General features: G+C 47.9%; 1 protein-coding gene across 1 annotated transcript in view; it reads right to left on the reverse strand.

Moving 5' to 3' along the window:
* The window catches only part of KLRG2 (killer cell lectin like receptor G2), a 31,753-nt gene that overhangs the window by 6,920 nt on the left and 1,463 nt on the right, over positions 1-23,370 (reverse strand). Inside the window, exons 2-3 of the mRNA XM_031013234.3 lie at positions 21,260-21,361; positions 20,741-20,886 (exon numbers count right to left, since the gene is read on the reverse strand). Coding sequence (XP_030869094.1) covers positions 20,741-20,886; positions 21,260-21,361 — 248 coding nt within the window. The remainder of the gene's footprint in view (positions 1-20,740; positions 20,887-21,259; positions 21,362-23,370) is intronic.

Genomic DNA, 23,370 nt, shown 5'->3' on the forward strand with positions numbered 1-23,370 from the left:
TGTCCTCCCCACCCTGCCTCAGCACCTGCAGGAGCTTCCGGTCCTTGTCCCAAACTCAGTAAAATCCCAGAGTTCCACAATCATTATATTCCAGATTTTAACTGCCTGGATCTTGAATCTTAGCGTTGATCTTTTTGCAGGGAAGGGGTTTACCCAGACTATATGTTTTCTGCAGATTTACTTATGTTTCAAATGATTGATGCTGTATGCATTTTTTTGTTAAATTCTTTATCTCAGGTTCTGTTTCCAATTTGGATAGTTAAACCCACCTCCCCCCATTGGCAACAAGGAGGTCTAAGCTCATCTGAGGTGAACCTGTCTGATGTGAGGCCCATTTTACTGGCTTCCTGTTGGCATTTGCTGTGCTCAATCCATCTGTCTCAGGACAAAATGCTATGTTCATCAGTCTTAAGCGATGGGATTCCATAAGTAAGTAATGGGATGAACTATGTCCCTGCAACAATATGATTCCTGCCCTGCTTGGCTCCTGGCCCTAACTCTAGGCACTCTAGAGACCACCTTTGGTCCCACCTACATTCCTACAGGCCTTCAATTTGCAGATACAACCAGTCTGAGTCGTTTGGTACAGGAGCCTGGGGTGCTTTCTTTGCACAGCCCATTCCCATCTCAACGACAACACCTCAGGGCCCAGCCCAGGCGCTGAGCAGAAACTGATCCCTACTGAGCTCCTCTTGCCCTCACAGGCTACTGGTGCCCTGGCATATTCCCCCATTCACAGCATATATTATTTGTGGAACATTTAGAAAATAAATGTTATTCCTGGTTACACAGTAATCTGTGCTCACTGAAAAACATCACCTCCAGATTTTTTTTTTTTTGAGACGGAGTTTTACTCTTCTTGCCCAGGCTGGAGTGCAGTGGTGCAATCTCAGCTCACTGCAACCTCCGCCTCCCAGGTTCAAGCGATTCTCCTGCCTCAGCCTCCCGAGTAGCTGGGACTACAGGCACCCGCCACCACACTGGCTAATTTTTTGTATTTTTAGTAGAGACAGGGTTTCACCATGTTGGCCAGGATGGTCTTGATCTCTTGACCTCATGATCCGCCCGCCTCGGCTTCCCAAAGTGCTGGGATTACAGGTGTGAGCCACCGCGCCTGGCCATATTTGTATATTTTTAGTAGAGGCTGGGTTTCACCATGTTGGCCAGGCTGGTCTCGAACTCCTGACCTCAGATGATCTGCCCGCCTTGGCCTCCCAAAGTGTTGGGATTACAGGCATGAGCCACTGAGCCCGGCCCTCCAGCAGATTTTTACATGGGAAAAATGGGAAGATACCAGCCACTGTTTCCTAAGCCTGCCATGGGGGTTGCAAGGGGACCTGGCCCCGACGTTGTTGGTGGCTCCAATATCATCGTCCTGGTCTGTTTAGTTTGTTTTCTGTTGCTGTCACAGATTACCACAGAAAGGGTAATTTATAAGGAAAATAAATTACTTCTTACAGTTTTGGAGGCTGGGTCAGGAGAAGTGGCTCATGCCTGTAATCCCAGCCCTTTGGGAGGCCGAGATGGGAAGGTTGCTTGAGGCTAGGAGTTTGAGACCAGCCTGGGCAACAGAGTGAGACCCTGTCTGTACTAAAAATCAAAAAAATTAGCCAGGCGTGGTTCCAGCTACTCAGGAGGCTGAGATGGGAAGACTGCTTGAGCCTGGGAGGTGGAGGCTGCAGCAAGCCATGATCACAACACTGCACTCCAGCCTGGGGAACAGAGCAAGACCCTGTCTAAAAAAAAAGACGGCTGGGCGCAGTGGGTCACACCTGTAATCTCAGCACTTTGGGAGGCCAAGGCAGGTAGATCACTTGATGTCACGAGTTTGAGACCGGCCTGGCTAACATGGTGAAACTCCACCTCTACTAAAAATACAAAAATTAGCTGCATGTGGTGGCAGGAGCCTGTAATTCCAGCGACTTGGGAGGCTGAGGCACCAGAATCGCTTGAACCTGGGAGGCAGAGGTTGCAGTGAACTAAATGGCGACCTGCCACTGCACTCCAGCCTGGGTGACAGAGCGAGACTCTGTGTCAATTGAAAAAAAGAGAAGGAGGTTGGGCGAGGGGGCTCATGCCTTTAATCCCAGCACTTTGGGAGGCCAAGGAAGGTGGATCAGCTGAGGTCAGGAGTTCAAGACCAGCCTGTATTTTGTCTCTACTAAAAAATACAAAAATTGTCCAGGCATGGTGCTGGGACCTGTAATCCCCGCTACTCAGGAGGCTAAGGCAGGAGAATTGCTTGAACTTGGGAGGTAGGCTGCAGTGAGCTGAGATCGCACCACTGCACTCCAGCCTGGGTGACAGAGCCAGACTCCATCTAAAAAAAAAAAAAGAGAGAGAGAAATGTGGGGGACACACTGAAACCACAGCAGCAGTGTTGGGGTGAGGCTTCTGAGCCAGGCATTTGGTGCAAATATCTTCTCTGACACTCTGATCAAGGGCAAGTTACTGAGCTCTTCTTTGCCACAAGATTCCTTATCGATGAAAGAGAAAAACGAATCATTATCTTCACATCACAGGGCTGTTTGGACTTTAGGATTGTCAGGCCTCTGAGCCCAAGCTAAGCCATCATATCCCCTGTGACCTGCACGTATACATCCAGATGGCATGAAGTAACTGAAGAATCACAAAAGAACTGAAAATGCCCTGTTCCTGCCTTAACTGATGACATTACCTTGTGAAATTCCTTCTCCTGGCTCATCCTGGCTCAAAAGCTCCCCCACTGAGCACCTTATGACCCCTGCCCCCGCCCGCCAGCGAACAACACCCTTTGACTGTAATTATCCACTACCCACCCAAATCTTATAAAGCTGCCCCACCCTTATCTCCCTTCGCTGACTCTTTTCGGACTCAGCCCACCTGCACCCAGGTGAAATAAACAGCCTTGTTGCTCACACAAAGCCTGTTTGGTGGTCTCTTCACACGGATGCGTGTGACATTTGGTGCCATGACTCGGATCAGGGATCCTTGGGAGATCAATCCCCTGTCCTCCTGCTCTTTGCACCTATGACCGCTGGTCCTCAGACCAACCAGCCCAAGGAACATCTCACCAATTTTAAATTGGATAAGCGGCCTCTTTTTACTCTCTTCTCCAACCTCTCTCACTATCCCTCAACCTCTTTCTCCTTTCAATCTTGGTGCCATCTTTCAATCTCTCCCTTCTCTTAATTCCAGTGCCTTTCCTTTTCTGGTAGAGACAGGAGACGCGTTTTATCCGTGAACCCAAAACTCCATCGCCAGTTACGGACTCGGGAAAACAGTCTTCCCTTGGTGTTTAATCACGCGGGGATGCCTACTTGATTACTCACCCACGTTTCAGAGGTGTCTGATCACGCAGGGACGCCTGCCTTGGTCGTTACCCTTAGCAGCAAGCACCGCTTTTCTTGGGGGCAAGCACCCCCCACCCCTTCTCTCCGTGTCTCTACCCCTTTCCCACTGTCCTGGGGGGCAAGCACCCCTCATCCCTTCTCTCTGTGTGTCTACCCCTTTCCCACTGTCCTGGGGCGCAAGCATCCCCCCACCTTCTCTCCATGTCTCTACCCTCTCTTTTCTCTGGACTTGCCTCCTTCACTATAGGCAAACTTCCACCCTCCATTCCTCCTTCTTCTCCCTTAGCCTGTGTTCTCAAGAACTTAAAACCTCTTCAACTCACACCTGACCTAAAACCTAAATGCCTTATTTTCTTCTGCAATGCTGCTTGACCCCAATGCAAACTTGACAATGGTTCCAAATAGCCAGAAAACGGCACTTTCAATTTTTCCATCCTATAAGATCTAGGTAATTCTTGTCATGAAATGGGCAAACGGTCTGAGGTGCCTGACGTCCAGGCATTCTTTTACACATCAGTCCCTCCCTAGTCTCTGTTCCCAATGCAATTAGTCCCAAATCTTGCTTCTTTCCCTCCCACCTGTCCCCTCAGTCCCAACCCCAAGCATTGCTGAGTCTTTCCAATCTTCCTTTTCTACAGACCCATCTGACCTCTCCTCTCCTCCCCAGGTTGCTCCTCACCAGGCCGAGCCAGGTCCCAATTCTTCCTCAGCCTCCGCTCCCCTACCCTATAATCCTTTTATCACCTCCTCTCCTCACACCCGACGCGGCTTACAGTTTCGTTCTGCGATTAGCCCTCCCCGACCTGCCCAGCAATTTCTTCTTAAAAGGTGGCTGGAGCTAAAGGCATGGTCAAGGTTTTTCTTTATCCGACTTCTCCCATATCAGTTAGCGTTTAGGCTCTTTTTCATCAAATATAAAAACCCAGCCCAGTTCTTGGCTCGTTTGGCAGCAACCCTGAGACGCTTTACAGCCCTAGACCCTGAAAGGTCAGAAAGAAGGCCATCTTATTCTCAATATGCATTTTATTACCCAGTCCGCTCCCGACATTAAATAAAGCTCCAAAAATTAGATTCCAGCCCTCAAACCCCACAACAAGACTTAATTAACTTCGCCTTCAAGGTGTACAATAATAGAGTAGAAGCAGCCAGACAGCAACGCACTTCTGAGTTACAATTACTTGCCTCTGCTGTGAGACAAAACCCAGCCGCACCTCCAGCACACAAGAACTTCAAAATGCCTAAGCCGCACACACCTAAGCCGCCGCGGCCAGGCGTTCCCACAGGACTTCCTCCACCAGGATCTTGCTTCAAGTGCCAGAAATCTGGCCACTGGGCCAAGGAATGCCCGCAGCCCAGGATTCCTCCTAAGGCGTGTCCCATGTGTATGGGACCCCACTGGAAATCAGACTGTCCAACTCACCCAGCAGCCACCCCCAGAGTCCCTGGAACTCCGGCCCAAGGCTCTCTGACTGACTCCTTCCCAGATCTTCTTGACTTAGCGGCTGATGACCGACGCTGCCCAGTTGCCTCAGAAGCTTCCTGGAACATCACAGACACTTTGGGTAACTCTTACAGAGTGGAGGGTAAGTCCATCCCCTTCTTAATCAATACGGAGGCTACCCACTCCACATTACCTTCTTTTCAAGGGCCTGTTTGTTATGCCTCCATAACTGTTGTGGGTGTTGACGGCCAGGCTTCTAAACCTCTTAAAACTCCCCAACTCTGATGCTAGCTTGGACAACATTCTTTTATATACTCCTTTTAGTTATCCCCACCTGCCCAGCTCCCTTGTTAGGTCAAGACATTTTAACTAAATTATCTGCTTCCCTGACTATTCCTGGGCTACAGCCACATCTCATTGCCACCCTTTTCCCCAGTTCAAAGCCTCCTTTGCATTCTCCCCTTGTATCTCCCCACCTTAATCCACAAGGGTAGGACACCTCTACTCCCTCCTTGGTGATTGATCATGCACCCCTTACCATCCCATTAAAACCTAATCACCCATACCCCGCTAAACGCCAATATCCCATCACACAGCACGCTTTATAAGCCTGTTATTACTCGCCTGTTACAGCATGGCCTTTTAAAACCTATAAACTCTCCTTACAATTCCCCCATTTTACCTGTCCTAAAACCAGACAAGCATTACAGGTTAGTTCAGGATCTGCGCCTTATCAACCAAATTGTTTTGCCTATCCACCCTGTGGTGCCAAACCCATATACTCTCCTATCCTCAATACCTGCCTCCACAACCCATTATTCTATTCTAGATAAACCTAGCTGACCCCATAAATCCTAAATCCTTTCCCCACTCCCCTTTCCATTCCTTAAAAAACAGCCCTAAAAGCTGCTCCCACACTAGCTCTCCCTAACTCATCCCAACCTTTTTCATTACACACAGCCAAAGTGCAGGACTCTGTGGTCGGAATTCTTACACAAGAGCCAGGACCGTGCCCTGTAGTCTTTCTGTCCAAACAGTTTGACCTTACTCTCTTAGCCTAGCCTTCATGTCTGTGTGTGGCAGCTGCCACTGCTTTAATATTTTCAGAGGCCCTCAAAATCACAAACTATGCTCAACTCAGTCTCTACAGTTCTCATAACTTCCAAAATCTATTTTCTTCCTCACACCTGACACATATGCTTTCTGCCCTCTGGCTCCTTCAGCTATACTCACTCTTTGTTGAGTCTCCCACAATTACCATTGTTACTGGCCCGGACTTCAATCTGGCCTCCCACATTATTCCTGATACCACACCTGACGCCCATGACTATATCTCTCTGATCTACCTGACACTCACTCCAATTCCCCATATTTCTTTCTTTCCTGTTCCTCACCCTGAACACACTTGGTTTATTGATGGCAGTTCCACCAGGACTAATCGCCACTCACCAGCAAAGGCAGGCTATGCTATACTATCTTCCACACCTATCATTGAGGCTACTGCTCTGCCCCCCTCCACTACCTCTCAACAAGCCAAACTCATTGCCTTCACTCGAGCCCTTGCTCTTGCAAAAGGACTATGCATCGATATTTATACTGACTTTAAATATGCCTTCCATATCCTGCACCACCATGCTGTTATATGGGCAGAAAGAAATTTCCTCACTATGCAAGGGTCCTCCATCATTAATGCCTCTTTAATAAAAACTCTTCTCAAAGCCGCTTTACTTCCAAAGGAGGCTACAGTCACCGGGCGCGGTGGCTCACGCCTGTAATTCCAGCACTTTGGGAGGCTGAGGTGGGTGGATCACAAGGTCAGGAGATCGAGACCATCCTGGCTAACACGGTGAAACCCCGTCTCTACTAAAAATATAAAAAATTAGCCGGGCATGGTGGCGGGTGCCTGTAGTCCCAGCTACTCCAGAGGCTGAGGCAGGAGAATGGCGTGAACCCGGGAGGCGGAGCTTGCAGTGAGCCCAGATGGTGCCACTGCACTCCAGCCTGGGCGAGAGTGTGAGACTCCGTCTCAAAAAAAAAAAAAAAGAAAGGAAGGAAGCTAGAGTCATTCACTGCAAGCAGCCATCAAAAGGCATCAGACCTCTCATTGCTCAGGGCAATGCATATGCTGATAAGGTAGCTAAAAAAGCACCTAGCATTCCAACTTCTATCCCTCATGGCAGTTTTTCTCCTTCTCATCTGGCCACTCCCACCTACTCCCCCACTCAAACTTGCACCTATCAATCTCTTTCCACACAAGGTAAATGGTTCTTGGACCAAGGAAAATATCTCCTTCCAGCCTCACAGGCCCATTCTATTCTGTCATCATTTCATATCCTCTTCCACGTAGGTTACAAGCCACTAGCCCACCTCTTAGAACCTCTCATTTCCTTTCCATCGTAAAAATCTATCCTCAAAAAAATCTCAGTGTTCCATCTGCTATTCTACTACTCCTCAGGGATTATTCAGGCCCCCTCCCTTCCCTACACATCAAGCTCGGGGATTTGCCCCCTGCCCAGGACTGGCAAACTGACTTTACTCACATGCCCCGGGTCAGAAAACGAAAATACCTCTTGGTCTGGGTAGACACTTTCACTGGGTGGGTAGAGGCCTTTCCCACAGGGTCTGAGAAGGCCACTGCGGTCATGTCTTCCCTTCTGTCAGACATAATTCCTCGGTTTGGCCTTCCCACCTCTATAGTCTGATAATGGACCGGCCTTTATCAGTCAAATCACCCAAGCAGTTTCTCAGGCTCTTGTTATTTAGTGGCTCCTGGTTTTACCTCAAATCCCCACCCTTAAGTCTCTCTTTAAGTGGATAGAAGATCTTCAGTGACAAAGTACACTCCAATACTTTCACCCTGATGAAGTCCTATTCTTTACTTTTATACTCACTCTTACTCTTGTTCCCATTCTTATGCCACGCTCTACCTCTCCCCAGCTATCTCCACCACACTGTCAATCTCACTCACTCTCTCCTATCTCTCCTAGCCGTTTCTAATCCTTCTTTAACAAACAATTGCTAGCTTTGCAGCATTTCTCTTTCCTCCAAAATCGCCGAGGCCTCGACTTACTCACTGCTAAAAAAAAAAAAAAAAAAAAAAAAAAAGGGAAGGGGGGACTCTGTATATTTTTAAATGAACAGTGCTGTTTTTACCTAAATCAATCTGGCCTGGTATATGACAACATCAAAAAAAAAAAAACAAAAAACAAAAAAAAGCTCAAAGATAGAGCCTAAAAACTTGCCAACCAAGCAAGTAATTAGGCTGAACCCCCTTAGGCACTCTCTAATTGGATGTCCTGGGCCCTCCCAATTCTTAGTCCTTTAATATCTGTTTTTCTCCTTCTCTTATTTGGACCTTGTGTCTTCTGTTTAGTCTCTCAATTCATACAAAACTGCATCCAGGCCACCACCAAACATTCTATAGGAGAAATACTCCTTTTAACAACCCCACAATATCGCCCCTTACCACAAAATCTTCCTTCAGCTTAATCTCTCCCACTCTAGGTTCCCATGTTGCCCCTAATCCCGCTCGAAGCAGCCCTGAGAAACATCACCCATTATCTCTCCGTATCACCCCCCAAAATTTTCGCCGCCCCAACACTTTACCACTATTTCATTTTATTTTTCTTACTAATATAAGAAGACAAGAATGTCAGGCCTCTGAGCCCAAGCTAAGCCATCATATCCCCTGTGACCTGCACGTATATATACATCCAGATGGCCTGAAGTAAGTGAAGAATCACAAAAGAAGTGAAAATGGCCTATTCCTTGTGGGGAAAAGAAAGACAGATCAGATTGTTGCTGTGTCTGTGTAGAAAGAAGTAGACATAGGAGACTCCATTTTGTTCTGTGCTAAGAAAAATTCTTCTGCCTTGAGATGCTGTTAATCTGTAACCTTATCCCCAAACCCGTGCTCTCTGAAACATGTGCTGTGTCCACTCAGGGTTAAATGGATTAAGGGCAGTGCAAGATGTGCTTTGTTAAACAGATGCTTGAAGGCAGCATGCTCCTTAACAGTCATCACCACTCCCTAATCTCAAGTACCCAGGGACACAAACACTGCGGAAGCCCGCAGGGACCTCTGCCTAGGAAAGCCAGGTATTGTCCAAGGTTTCTCCCCATGGGATAGTCTGAAATATGGCCTCGTGGGAAGGGAAAGACCTGACCCTCCCACAGCCTGACACCCGTAAAGGGTCTGTGCTGAGGAGCATTAGTATAAGAGGAAGGAATGCCTCTTTGCAGTTGAGACAAGAGGAAGGCATCTGTCTCCTGCTCGTCACTGGGCAATGGAATGTCTCGGTATAAAACCCGATTGTACGTTCGATCTACTGAGATAGGGAAAAACCGCCTTAGGGCTGGAGGTGGGGCATGTGGGCAGCAACACTGCTCTTTAAGGTACTGAGATGTTTATGTGTATGCATATCTAAAGCACAGCACTTAATTCTTTACCTTGTCTATGAGGTAGAGACCTTTGTTCACGTGTTTATCTGCTGACCTTCTCTCCACTATTATCCTATGACCCTGCCATATCCCCCTCTCCGAGAAACACCCAAGAATGATCAATAAATACTAAGGGAACTCTGAGGCCGGCGGGATCCTCTATATGCTGAACGCTGGTCCCCTGGGCCCCCTTATTTCTTTCTCTGTACTTTGTCTCTGTGTCTTTTTCTTTTCCAAGTCTCTCGTTCCACCTAACAAGAAAGACCCACAGGTGTGGAGGGGCAACCCACCCCTTCAATTCCTGCCTTAACTGATGACATTACTTTGTGAAATTCCTTTTCCTGGCTCATAAGCTCCCCTACTGAGCACCTTGTGACCCTTGCCCCTGCCTGCCAGAGAACAACCCCCTTTGACTGTAATTTTCCACTACCCACCCAAATCCTATAAAACGGCCCCACCCTTATCTCCCTTCGCTGACTCTTTTTTCAGACTCAGCCCGCCTGCACCCAGGTGAAATAAACAGCCTTGTTGCTCACACAAAGCCTGTTTGGTGGTCTCTTCACACGGACGCGAGTGAAAAGGATAGTGGTCTCTTTTGAACTTATAAAACAATTTGATACAAGTCAAAATGTCACATGTGTCAGTCTTTAAGTGTTGGGATTCCATAAGTGTGACGGGATGAATTCTGTCACCCTAAAGTTCATATGTGGGTGCCCTAACCCCCAGTACCTCAAAATGTGACCGTACTTGGAGTCACGCTTTTAAAGAGCGATTAAACATTAAATGCACATAAAGCTGTTCGGGTGGCCCCTAGTCCAATGTGACTGGGGTTGTTACAAGAGGAGTAAATTTAGACATACCGAGAGACACTAGAGATGGGAGGGCACAGAATTGCCATGTGAGGACACAGGGAGAAGGGCCACTACCTGAAAGCCAAGGAGAGGCCTCTGGAAACCCAGAACCTGCTGACACCTTGATCTCAGACTTCCAGCCTTCAGGACTGTGAGAAAGTCAGCTTGTTGAAGCTAACCAGTCTGCAGTATTTTGCTATAGCAGCCCCAGTAAACTAATACCATAAGATTTTGTCACCCAGGCTGGAGTGCGGTGGTGCAATCTTTGTTCACTGCAGCCTCTGCCTCCCAGGTTCAAGCGAGTCTCCTGCCTCAGCCTCCCGAGTAGCTGGGACTACAGGCGTGTGCCACCGCACTCAACTAAGTTTTATATTTTTAGTAGAGACGGGGTTTCGCCATGTTGACCAGGCTGGTCTTGAACTCCTGACCTTAAGTGATCTGCCTGCCTCGGCCTCCCAAAGTGCTGTGATTATAGGTGTGAGCCACCACGCCCAGCCTACTTATTTATTTTTTGAGACAGAATTTTGCTCTGTCACCCAGTAGCGCGATCTCGGCTCACTGCAACCTCTGCCTCCTGGGTTCAAGTGTTCTTCTGCCTCAGACTCTTAAGTAGCTGGGATCACAGGCATGCGTCACCATGTCCCGCTAATTTTGTATTTTTGGTAGAGATGGGGTTTCACCATGTTGCCCAGAATGGTTTCAAACTCCTGACCTCAGATGATCCACACACCTCGGCCTCCCAAAGTGCTGGGATTACAGGCATGAGCCACTACGCCCGGCTAATACAATAAGATTTGAAAACAGGTTTCACTTCTTTAATAAATGGAAGACTACAGGACTAGGAGGAAGATCTGAGGGCTCCTGCTGGACCCTGAGGCCCGGCCATGCGTTCCGCACCCCTGCATGCCCAGTCTCCAGCACAAGGTCAGGACACTGTGGGGCATAAGGAGTAGAGATTCCTTATAGCACAAGTGTGCCTAAGAGCATAAGGATATTCCCTGCATAAGAGGTGGACAACCAAAGGAAAGAGCTCCTACATATCAACAAGAAAAAGACTGAGTAATGCTAAGAGAAAAGAAACAGGGCATGGGTAAGCAATTCTTTTTTTTTTTTTTTTTGGACGGAGTCTCGCTCTGTTGCCAGGCTTGAATGCAGTGGTGTGATCTTGGCTCACTGCAACCTCCACCTCCCAGGTTTAAGCGATTCTCCTGCCCCAGCCTCCCAAGTAGCTGGGACTACATGCGTGTGCCACCATGCCCAGCTAATTTTTTTGTATTTTTAATAAAGACGGGATTTCACCATGTTGGCCAGGATGGTCTCGATCTCCTGACCTTGTGATCTGCCCGCCTCAGCCTCCCGAATTGCTGGGATTACAGGCATGAGCCACTGCGCCCGGCTATGGATAAGCAATTCTAAGACTATTTCCAGACAGCCAAACCAGTATGAGCCATGGTCTGGCCTTATGTGGAAATACAAGAAATGCAAAGCCAGTCTTCTTTTTCCCCTGTCAAACTAACAAAGATTTAAACAAAAGTTAGAAAAACAGAAAAAGCCAGGTGCAGTGGCTCATGCCTACAATCCCAGGACTTTGGGAGCCTGAGGTGGGAGGATCGCTTGAGGCCAGGATTTTGAGATCAGCCTGGGCAACATAGTAAGATTTCATCTCTACAAAAAATAAAAAATTAGCTGGGTGTGGTGGCACATGCCTGCGGTCCCAGCTACTTGGGAGGTTGAGGCAAGAGGATTGCTTGAGCCCAGGAGAGTTCGAGGCTGCAGCGAGCTATGATGGCACCACTGCACTCCAGCCTGGGCAACAGAGACCTGTCTCTAAAAAAAACAAAAACAAAAATAAAATAAAACCAGATTAGGAAACAGCACATTCCTTTTTTTTTTTTTTTTTTTTTTTTGAGACAGAGTCTCACTCTATCACCCAGGCTGGAGTGCAATGGCACGATCTCGGCTCACTGGAACCCCTGTCTCCCAGGTTAAAGCGATTCTCCTGCCTCAGTCTCCTGAGTAGCTGGGATTACAGTTCCCCGTCACCACACCTGGATAATTTTTGTGTTTTTTTTTTAGTAGAGATAGGGTTTCACCATATTGGCCATGATGGTCCTGAGCTCCTGACCTCAGGTGATCCACCTGCTTCAGCCTCCCAAAGTGCTGGGATTACAGGTGTGAGCCACCGGGCCCGGACTTCCATTTTTGTTTTAAAGAAAAAGTTACATATCATAGAAAAAAGCCTGGAAGTAGATATTCCAAAATATTTTGTTAGTGCTTATCTTTAGGTACGAGATAATGAGTAAAATTTATTTTCTTTCTAAATGTTCATGTTTTCCAGACTTTTTGCAGTGAATGTATTACTTAATAATGAGAAAAATATACAGCAATAAGAGATACTGGCATGTGTGTTCAATAATTCACTTCTTGGCTGGGAGCGGTGATTCACGCCTGTAATCCTAGCACTTTGGGACCCCAAGGTGGGCAGATCACCTGAGGTCAAGAGTTTAAGACCAGCCTGGCCAACATGGTGAAACTCTGTCTCTACTAAAATACAAAAATTAGCCAGGCATGATGGCAGGTGCCTGTAACCCCAGTTACTCGGAAGGCTGAGATGGGAGGATCACTTGAACCTGGGAGATGGTGGTTGCAGTGAGCCGAGATCGTGCCACCGCACTCCAGCCTGGACAGCTGAGTGAGACTCGGTCTCAAAAAAAAAAAAAAGAATTCACTTCCTGTCCTGTTCTCGCAAGAGTCCCTAGGGGTTCTCAGGAGGGCTCCTCTTGGCTCCTCCAGGGCAAGAGACGTCAGGCACTGCAGGCAGCTGGCAGGACAGGCCCAGTGGCCAGTTCTTCAGGGCTCTGTCCCTCCACTCTCACTCATTGTCTGTCCCCAGGCGAGGTGGCACAAACAGAGGTGAGTCTCAGAGGAGGTGTGTGTCTCAGAGAGGTGTGGATATGACAGCCAAAGTGGGTGGGATAAAGGGCTGGGAAGCACAATACAGAAGGTGGGGATACCAGGCCACAGACTGTTTCGGAGCTGTCACCTGACGTGTGGCAGTTCCTGACCCCTAATCCCAGGACAGAGCCTGGACACCTAATCCTTCTGCAATGCATGGCAGGCACTTCCAGGAACAATTCCAGAAGAAAAAAAAGCTAGAAACTCCCTCCCCTCCCTATTGTGTGGGGCAGAATAACTTTGATTCCAGGTAGGGACAGTCCAACAAAACGTCATGCATGCAAAAATCTTCAGTGAAATATTAACAAGTCAAGTCCAGAAATATTTGGGGAAAAAAATTATGACTAAGTAGACTTGACCACATGAAGCCAGGAATAAAACAAACAAACAAACCGCCACAAGAGATTAAAAGGAGAAACAAAAAAGATACTATCATCCCACTGGATGCATAAAAAGCATTCAATGATTTAAACTCATTCATATTTAAAACTGTTAAATAAAAATAGAATTTTTAAAAAAATAGAAAGAAAAAAGGACAAAAAAAAAAAATGGGAAGAGAAGCTGAGTGCGGTGGCTCATGTCTGCAATCCCAGCACCTTGGGAGGCCAGGGCAGGAAGATCACTTGAGCCCAGGAGTTTAAGACCAGCCTGGGAAACATAGTAAGACCCAGTGTCTATTAAAAAAAAAAAAGAATGGGAAGAGACAACATCAGATGAGAAACATCAACATTTTGGAAGCTGGACAACTGTAACAGCCTCATAGAGCTGAGAAAGCTCAGTGGTTTTCAAGGAAAGGACAGATAGACACCTGGGAGAAAGCCAAGAAATACCCCAATTTGAATTGAGATGCCCCCAAAGCTTAAGTATTAGAGACAACAGGTCCTTCTGAAGGTCAATGTACGGGAAAAAGGACTGGTCGAAAGTCTGTAAAAGAAACAGTTAGGACCCTCCACCCCTAGCCCAAAGATTCACTCATCTTCCCCATGCAGCGAGGTAACTAACTGGCAGAGCTATTCGGAAAGATGAACCACAGAGGCTTTTAGAATCCAGGATACCGGGTTCAGTTAAGGGTGAAGGTGTTGATACTAAAAAGGGAAGGGGATGCGGTGGCTCGCGCCTGTAATCCCAGTACTTTGGGAGGCCGAGGTGGGTGGACTGCTTGAGGCCAGGAGTTTGAGACCAGCCTGGCCAACATGGCAAAACACCATCTCTACAAAAATACAAAAATTAGCTGTGTGTGGTGGTTCGACCCTATAATCCCAGCTACTCAGGAGGCCGAGGCAGGAGAATCACTTGAACCTGTGAGGCAGAGGTTGCAGTGAGCTGAGATTGCTCCAGTGCATTCCAGCCTGGGTGACAGACCAAGACTCTGTCTCAAAAATAAAATAAAATAAAATAAAGATAAAAATAAATAAATAAAAAGGGAAGGATATTTAAGTGCTACACACTTAGAGGTGAAACCACCCCCTCCTATCCGCGCAATGATGACAGCTCAGCATCACTAAGAAAATGACTGAGTCCCTGCCTGATTCCCATATGGTAAAGCCTGCCTCTAAAAAAGCTCAGCCTCACCCGCACCCTCCCACCCGACATAGAACACTTAATCTGTAATATAGTACTTTACTCTCAATGACAGCGGCTGAGGATCACAACATTTGAGGAAATTTTCTAACATGCAAAAGACAAACAATAAACAGAATAAAAAGTACACACAAAAAATCAGAGCTAATGCAGGGAGCAGAGGAAAATTTCAAAAACACCAGCATCCACAATGAGATAAGAAAAGATGGCATCAGCCAGGTACAGTGGCTCACACCTGTAATCCTAGCACTTTGGGAGGCAGAGGCGGGCAGATCACCCGAGGTCAGGAGTTCAAGACCGAAAAGATGGCATCCATGAAACAAGAACAGGACACCATAAAAAAGGAACATTTGAAAGGTCAAAACAGTTCTAAAAATTAGAAACAAGGCAGCAAAAATGTAAATGAAGAAGAAAAAGACCCACAGGGCATATTATTAAATTTCGGAACACTGACAACAAACAAGACACTAAAATTTTCCAGAGAAGAAATAAAAATGAATGACATACAAAGAACTGGGAATCAGAGTGGCTCAGACTTTTTTTTTTTTTTTTTTTTTGGAGACCTAGTCTCACTCTGTCGCCCAGGCTGGAGTGCAAGTGGCACAATCTTGGCTCACTGCCACCTCCACCTCCTGGGTTCAAGCAATTCTAGTACCTCAGCCTCCCGAGTAGCTGGGACTACAGGTGTGTGCCACCATGCCTAGCTAAATTTTTTTTTGTGTGTATTTTTAGTAGAGATAGGGTATCACCATGTTGCGTAGGCTGATCTCGAACTCCTGACCTCAAGTGATCCATCTGCCTGGGCCTCCCAATGTGCTGGGATTACAGGCATGAGCCACTGTGCCCCACCTTGGCTCAGACTTCTTAATGGCAAGACTAAGAGCTGACAGTCACGGAGAATTCTGGGGGAAAGCGATTTTCTACCTAGAATTCTATACCCAGATGTGATATTATGATATCTATGTCTCTATCTCCATATCTCTATCTAAAATAATGTTTTTGGCTGGGCATGGTGGCTAACACTTGTAATCCCAGAACTTTGGGAGGCTGAGGCAGGTGGATCATTTGAGGTCAGGAGTTTGAGACCAGCCTGGCCAACATGGTGAAACCCCATCTTTACTAAAAATACAAAAAAATTAGCTGGGCATGTTGGCACACGCCTGTAATTCCAACTACTTGGGAGGCTGAGGCAGGAGAATTGCTTGAATCCAGGAGGTGGAGGTTGCAGTGAGCCGAGATCGCCCCACTGCACTCCAGCCTGGGCGACAGAGTGAAACTTTGTCTCAAAAAAATAAATAAATAAAACAAAATAAAATAAAATAAATTTCTTGTCCACAGTTCCTGGCTCATAACTCCCATAGCCCTTGACACAGGATTTGTTATAATGCTGTGGTGCTCCAGGCCTCAGATGCAGGCCCAAACCTAGGAAATAGAATCTCTCTCTCTGACCTTCTGCCCAAGGCAAGACTCTAATCTGCTGTGGGTCATAAGACCCTATTCTAGGGAGGGTCCTGGCCCATCTCTGAAGGAAGGAATGCTGCAGAGACAGGCCAAGAATTATTGGAGCAGACAGGCCTCGCTGGGTTTCCTGCCTAGTCTATTAGTATGAGATCAAATCCTTTCTGCCCAATCAAATCTTGACACAGTTGTCCCTGCTTTAGTCATGCCTGTCCAACGAAGTCTCCACAAAAGGCCCAACAGGACAGGGTTTGGGGGCTTCCGGATAGGCTGAACACATAGAGGCTAACAGGAAGGTGAGTGAGAACTTGTCCCAGGCTGGGCGCGGTGGCTCACGCCTGTAATCCCAGCACTTTAGGAGGCCGAGGCAGGCAGATCACGAGGTCAGGAGATCGAGACCATCCTGGCTAACACAGTGAAACCCCATCTCTACTAAAAATACAAAAAATTAGCCAGGCGTGGTGGCGGGCGCCTGTAGTCCCAGCTACTTGGGAGGCTGAGGCAGGAGAATGGCGTGAACCCGGGAGGCGGAGGTTGCAGTGAGATGAGATCGCGCCTCTGCACTCCAGCCTGGGTGACAGCTCAAGACTCTATCTCAAAAAAAAAAAAAAAGAACTCATCCCCGTGCTGGGGGGGTGGACAGAATCTCCTGCGCTTGGGACTCTTCCAGATCTCACCCTGTGCATCTCCTTTGGCTGTGTGTTTGTATCATTTAAAATACCCTTTGTAACAAACCAGTAAATGTGTTTCCCTAAGTTTTGTGAGCTGCTCTAGCAAATTAATCAAACCCAAAGAGGGAACGTGGGAGCCCAAACTTGAAGCCAGCCACTCAGAAGTTCCAGAGGCCTGGACTTGTGACGGGTGTCTGAAGCTGGGCAGCCTTAGGGACTGAACCCTCAAACTGTGGGATCTGAAGCTATCTCCGGGAAAACAGCATCAGAATTGAATTAAATTACAGGACACCCAGCTGGTGCCCACTGCTTCGTGCGTAAGAGAAAAAAAAAAACACATTTGGTCACAAAGCTTTCTGGGTTGATTGTTGTTGTTGTGTAAGAACAGAAGAAAGACAGTTTGAGTGTTTTTCCTACACACCAGCCAAGCCATTGTTAGCTTGGAGGTTAGAATAAAAGTTCTTTAAGCACGAAAGGTCTCAAGAAATTGAGGCCAGGCGCAGTGGCTCATGTCTGTAATCCCAGCACTTAGGGAGGCTGAGGCAGGCGGATCGCCTGAGTCTAGGAGTTTGAGACAAGCCTGGGCAAGGTGGCAAAACTCTGACTCCACTGAGGAGACTGAGGTGAAACCAACGAAAAGACATGCGATCTAGGAAACAGGGAATCCCACGGAGGAGGGAGGCAAAAGGCATACTGAGGATGCAGGTACATAGAAATTCCAGAACAGCTGTGCACAGCAGGCCTGGTGAGCAACAGGTCCAGACTGGAACAGAGAAGAGAGGATTCCAGAAGGCTCTCTGGCCCAGTGTCACTATCTTTTTTTTTTTTTTTTTTGAGACAGAGTCTCACTCTGTTACCCAGGCTGGAGAGCGGTGGTGCCATCTTGGCTCACTGCATCCTGTCTTCTGGGTTCAAGTGATTCCCATGCCTCAGCCTCCCAAGTAGTGGGGACTACAGGTGCATGCCACCATGCCTGGCTAATTTTTGTATTTTCAGTAGAGACAGGGTTTCACTAGGTTGGCCAGGCTGGTCTTGAACTCCCGACTGCAGGTGACCCGCCTGCCTCCTCAGGCTCCCAAAGTGCTGGGATTATAGGTGCGATCCACTGCACCCAGCCTCACTATCTTTTCTTGAATGTTTTTGGAAAGGCACATGCTGCCTTGCTCACCTTGACCTTCAGGTCACACCCTCCTGTCATTTACTCTCGTAGCCCTGTGCACCGTCCCTTCACAGCACAGATCAGTGTGGTCATTAAACATCTATTTCTGTGATTTCCTGATTGATGTCTGCCTCACTCACTGCTGTCTTAGCTTAGTCAAGGTGGGGGCTGTGCTATTCTGGCTCATTATTGAACCCCCTTGCCAAACACGGAGTAAGTGCTTAATACACACTCATTAAAGCACTGACGGAAGGAGTGCTGCGTTTTCATACGTACCAGAACAGCTAATATAAATTCCTGGCACCTGCCCCCAGGTAAAATTAAGCCAAGGATTGCTGGGAATGTAAAATTGCACAGCTCCTATGGAAAACAGTATGGCAATTCCTCAAAAAATTAAAAATAGGATTACCATGTGATCCAGCAATTCTCACTTCTGGGTATATACTCTAAGAACTGAAAACATGGTCTCGAAGAGATATTTGTCCACCCAAATTCATAGCTGCATTATTCACAACAACCCAAACATGGAAGCAACCCAAGGGTCTGTCCACTGACCAGTGAACAAATAAGCAAAATGTGGTGCATACACACAATGGAATATTATTCAGCCTTAAAAACGAAGGGAATTCTCATACAGGCTACGACATGGGTGAGCCTTGAGGACATGATGCTAAGTGAAATAAGCCAGTCACAACAAGACAAATACTGTGCGATTCCACTTGTATGAGGTTCTTAGAATAGTCCAAACCAAAGAGAGGAGAGAAAACGCAGCTTGGTGGCTGCCAGGGACTGGGGGCGGGGGAAATGGGGAATTAGTGTTTAGAGGGGTTAGAGTTTCAGTTGTACAAGACAAAAAGAGTTCAGGAGATGGATGGTGGTTATAGGTGCTCAACATTATGAATGTATTTAATATCACTCAGCTGTACACTTAAAATGGCTAGGATGGTAAATTTTATGTTATGTGTATTTTAACACAATTTTTTTTTTTTTTTTTTTTTTTTTGAGACGGAGTCCCGCTCTTTAGCCCAGGCAGGATTGCAGTGGCACAATCTCGGCTCACTGCAAGCTCCGCCTCCCAGGTTCACGCCATTCTCCTGCCTCAGCCTCTGGAGTAGCTGGGACTACAGGCGCCCGCCACCGCGCCCGGCTAATTTTTTGTATTTTTAGTAGAGACGGGGTTTCACCGTGTTAGCCAAGATGGTCTCGATCTCCTGACCTTGTGATCCGCCCGCCTCGGCCTCCCAAAGTGCTGGGATTACAGGCGTGAGCCACTGCGCCCGGCGCACAATTTTTTTAAATGGGGGGAAAAAAAAAGCCAGGCACAGTGGCTCACACCTGTAATCCCAGCACTTTGAGAGGCCAAAGTGGGAGGATCGCTTGAGTCCAGGAGTTTGAGACCAGCCTGGGCAACATAGCAAGACTTGTATCTCTACAAAAAATAAATTAGCCAGTTGTGGTGGCACATGACTGTAGTCCTTGCTATTCAGGAGGCTGAGGTGGGAGGATTGCTTGAGCCTGGGAGTTCAAGGCTGCAGTAAGCCATGACTGCACTACTGCACTCAGCCTGGGCAACAGAGTGAGGACCTGTTTCAAAAAAAAAAAAAAAAGGACAACACTGGACGCAGTGGCTCACACCTGTAATCCCAGCACTTTGGGAGGCCGAGGCGGGCGGATTACCTGAGGTGGGGATTTTGAGACCAGCCTGACCAACATGGAGAAATCCCATCTCTACTAAAAATACAAAAATTAGCCAGGTGTGCTGGCGCATGCCTGTAATCCCAGCTACTTGGGAGGCTGAGGCAAGAGAATCCCTTGAACCCGGGAGGTGAAGGTTGCAGTGAGCCGAGATTATGCCACTGCACTCCAGCCTGGGCAACAGAGTGAGACACAACACATAAATAAATAAAAAAGGAAAACAAAATTATGCCAAGGACTGGATCCTGTCTATTGGTCCCTTTTTGTAGATGCTCTCAAACCCACTGACTAGATTACTATTCAGCAAACATCCACTCCTCTCCCTCTCCCATGGAGATGGAATATTCTACACAAACCCAACCTGCAGCCTCAAACCAAGCCCTGGCAATCTGCATTCTAAAGCTGAGCTGTCCAGCCAAGCCCAGCCTATCAAAAGATGACCCAGAAACCAATGATTAAAAACATAAGTGCTTGGCTGTGCGCAGTGGCTCATGGCCTGTAATTCCAGCACTTTGGGAGGCTAAGGAAGGAGGATCACTCGAGGCCAGAAGTTTGAACCAGCCTGGCCAACATAGTGAGACCCTGTCCCTTAAAAAAAAATTATTTTTATTTTTATTTATTTATTTTTTTTGAGACGGAGCCTTGCTCTGTTGCCCAGGCTGGAGTGCAGTGGAGTGATCTCGGCTCACTGCAACCTCTGCCTCCCAGGTTCAAGCAATTCTCCTGCCTCAGCCTCCTAAATAGCTGGGATTACAGGCACCCGCCACCATGTGTGGCTAATTTTTGTATTTTTGGTAGAGACAGGGTTTCACTGTGTTGGTCAGACTGGTCTAGAACTCCTGACCTTGTGATCCGCCTGCCTTGGCCTCCCAGAGTGCTGGGATTACAGGTGTGAGCCACTGTGCCTGGCCAAAAAAAAAATTTTTTTAAAGCTGGGCATGGTGGCACATGCCTGTAGCTACCCAGAAGGCTGAGGCAGGAGGATTGCCTGAGCACAGGAGTTAGAGGCTGCATGAAGTTATGGTCATGCTACTCCTCTACACCTTGGTGACTTCTATAATGAAGAGCTGGACTCAATCATTAAGCTTCTTTCCAGTGCTAGGATTCTGTGGTCTAGAAGGATCTGTACCCCCTTAGATTGGCCACCCCCTTCTCACCTGGGTGTGGCTTAGCAGGGGGAGGGTAGCGTGGTAGGCTGAGCAGAAAGCCTGGCTGGCTTCCCAGGCCTGCGCTTCTGCAGAGAAGTAGTAACAGTGCTCCTCGGACAACACCCAGCCTGGGGGGCATTGCTGGCATCTGGCTCCTGCAAGCACAGAGACTGCTGGTGAGCTGCAGGGTAAGCTGCATTAAATAAACAAAGCCTGGCTGCTGCCTCAAATGAAGGGGCATGGAACTGGCAAACTTCAGGGTGGGCAGGGCCCCAGGGAGCTTTTATAGTCTGTGCAGGGCACAAAGTCCCCGGGGTGGCAGCTGGCATCTGATTGCTTATCAGGGCACAAGCCGTGTCCAGTGGGAGGAAGGCACCAATTTTCCTTAACTTTGCTCATCAAGCACCATGTCTTCATGTTGCATCTCCCAGTGTCTCTTTCTAATTCTAAGGTGTTTTAAGGGCTGGAAACACAGCCCCAGTAGTGGAGCAGCAGGGAGAGGGGATGGGGACTGCAGGGACACCATACCTGCTCTTGAGGCCAGGACCACAATGACAACCCCAGAGACTGCCAGGAGCACAGCCATGAATGCCAGGGCCCAGTACAGGGACTTCACGTACATGGGTAGCCCTGGGATGGGGGCAAACAGGATAATCAGATTAGTGGAGACCATCCCAACCAACCCAACTCAGAACCACAGACACAGCACACCAGCATCTCACCCACCTCACCCCAGCATCCACCCCCTCAGCCTGGGATGCCAACATAAACCACAACATTTAAGTTCCAACTTTATATTCTGGAGAAAGAAGCCAGGTATTCTTTTTTTTTTTTTTTTTCGAGATAGAGTCTTGCTTTGTCGCCCAGGTTGGAGTACAGTGGTGTGATCTCGGCTCACTGCAACCTCCGCCTCCTGGGTTCAAGCAATTCTCCTGCCTCAGCCTCCTGCGTAGCTGGGGTTACAGGTGCGTGCCACCATGCCCGGCTAATTTTTTGTATTTTTAGTAGAGACGGGGTTTCACCATGTTGGCCAGGTTGGTCTTGAACTCCTGACCTTGTGATCTGCCCGCCTCGGCCTCCCAAAGTGCTGGGATTACAGGTGTGAGCCAACGCGTCCGGCCCTTTTTTTTTTTTCTGAGACTGAGTCTTACTCTATCGCCCAGGCTGGAGTGCAGTGGCATGATCTCAGCTCACTGCAACCTCCACCTCCCGGGTTCAAGCAATTCTCATGCCTTAGCCTCCCAAGCAGCTGGGATTACAGGTGACTGCCACCATGCCTGGCTAATTTTTATATCTTTAGTAGAGATGGGGTTTGATGATGTTAGTCAGGCTGGTCTTGAACTCCTGACCCTAAGTGATCCGCCCGCCTTGGCTTCCCAAAGTGCTGGGATTACAGGCGTGAGCCACCGTGCCCAGCTTCAGGATCCTTATACATGGAAGAGGAAGACAGGTGGTGAGCATCAGAAGTGGCAGCAGGAGGACTCTACCAACAACACTGGATTTTAATATAGAGAAGGGCTTGACCTAAGAAAAGCCCAGAAGCTAGCAAAGGCAAGAAAAGGGAGTCTCCCCTAGACCCCCAGAAAGGAATGCAGCCCCACTGAAAAGATTTTAGACCAGTGAGCCGGCATTACAGACTTCTGACTTACGGAACTGTAAGATAATACATTTGTGTCACTTAAAGACACTAAGTTTGTGGTAATTTGTTACAACAGCAATAGAAAACTAATATTCCATCACACAGAAAATGTGCTCACATCAAACTCTGCAAAAGTTCCTGAGTGATCCAAGCCCCTGAACCCTAGCCCTGTCTAAGAACCTCTCAACTAGAGGCCCTGGGAATTTGGTGCCTGTCAGTGGGCTTGGCCTGCTTCTCAATCAGCCAAGCTTTTACCAGTTTGCCTGCTGGGCGGGGCTCTGATCCCTCCTGGCCGTTGCTCCTTCCAGTCTCTCTACCTAGCAGGGATCCCTAGCACCCCCTACTCCTACTCACCTTTCAAGATGTGGCTTTCTGGCTGGCCCGGTGGTTCACACCTGTAATCCCAGCACTTTGGGAGGCTGAGGAGGCTGGATCACCTGAGGTCAGGAGTTCCAGACCAGCCTGGCCAACATGATGAAACCCCCTGTCTACTAAAAATACAAAAACTAGCCAGGCATGGTGGCCGGGGCCTGTAATCCCAGCTACTCGGGAGGAGGCTGAGGCAGGAGAATCGCTTGAACCCAGGAGGCGAAGGTTGCAGTGAGCCGAGATTGTGCCATTGCACTCCAGCCTGGGTGACAAGCGTAAAACTTATTTCTTAAAAAAAAAAGAAAGAAAAAAGAAAAAAAGAAAAAAATTGGCTATCCCATGCCCCCAAATTCACCAACTACTCCCTCCAGGCTTCTTATCCAGGACTGTTTGTATCTTTTGTGGGCTCTTTCTTCTGTGTCAAGCTCCCCCTCCCCCACACCACAAAATGAAAAACCAGCCACACATACTACTGGCATATCTACCCTGTGGTCCCACTCAGTATCTACTGAATGGATGAGTGTTTGGGGCTAAATGTTCCTCAGTGTGGTGGAAAGAAAGCAGCAGCCTGGACCTTCCAGAAAGTCCTTGGCAGTGCAGGGATGGGGGGATCTGGGCTGCCACCCCTGCC

The sequence above is a fragment of the Gorilla gorilla genome, chromosome 6 (assembly GCF_029281585.2).
Source record: "Gorilla gorilla gorilla isolate KB3781 chromosome 6, NHGRI_mGorGor1-v2.1_pri, whole genome shotgun sequence".
Classification (NCBI taxonomy): Eukaryota; Metazoa; Chordata; class Mammalia; order Primates; family Hominidae; genus Gorilla; species Gorilla gorilla.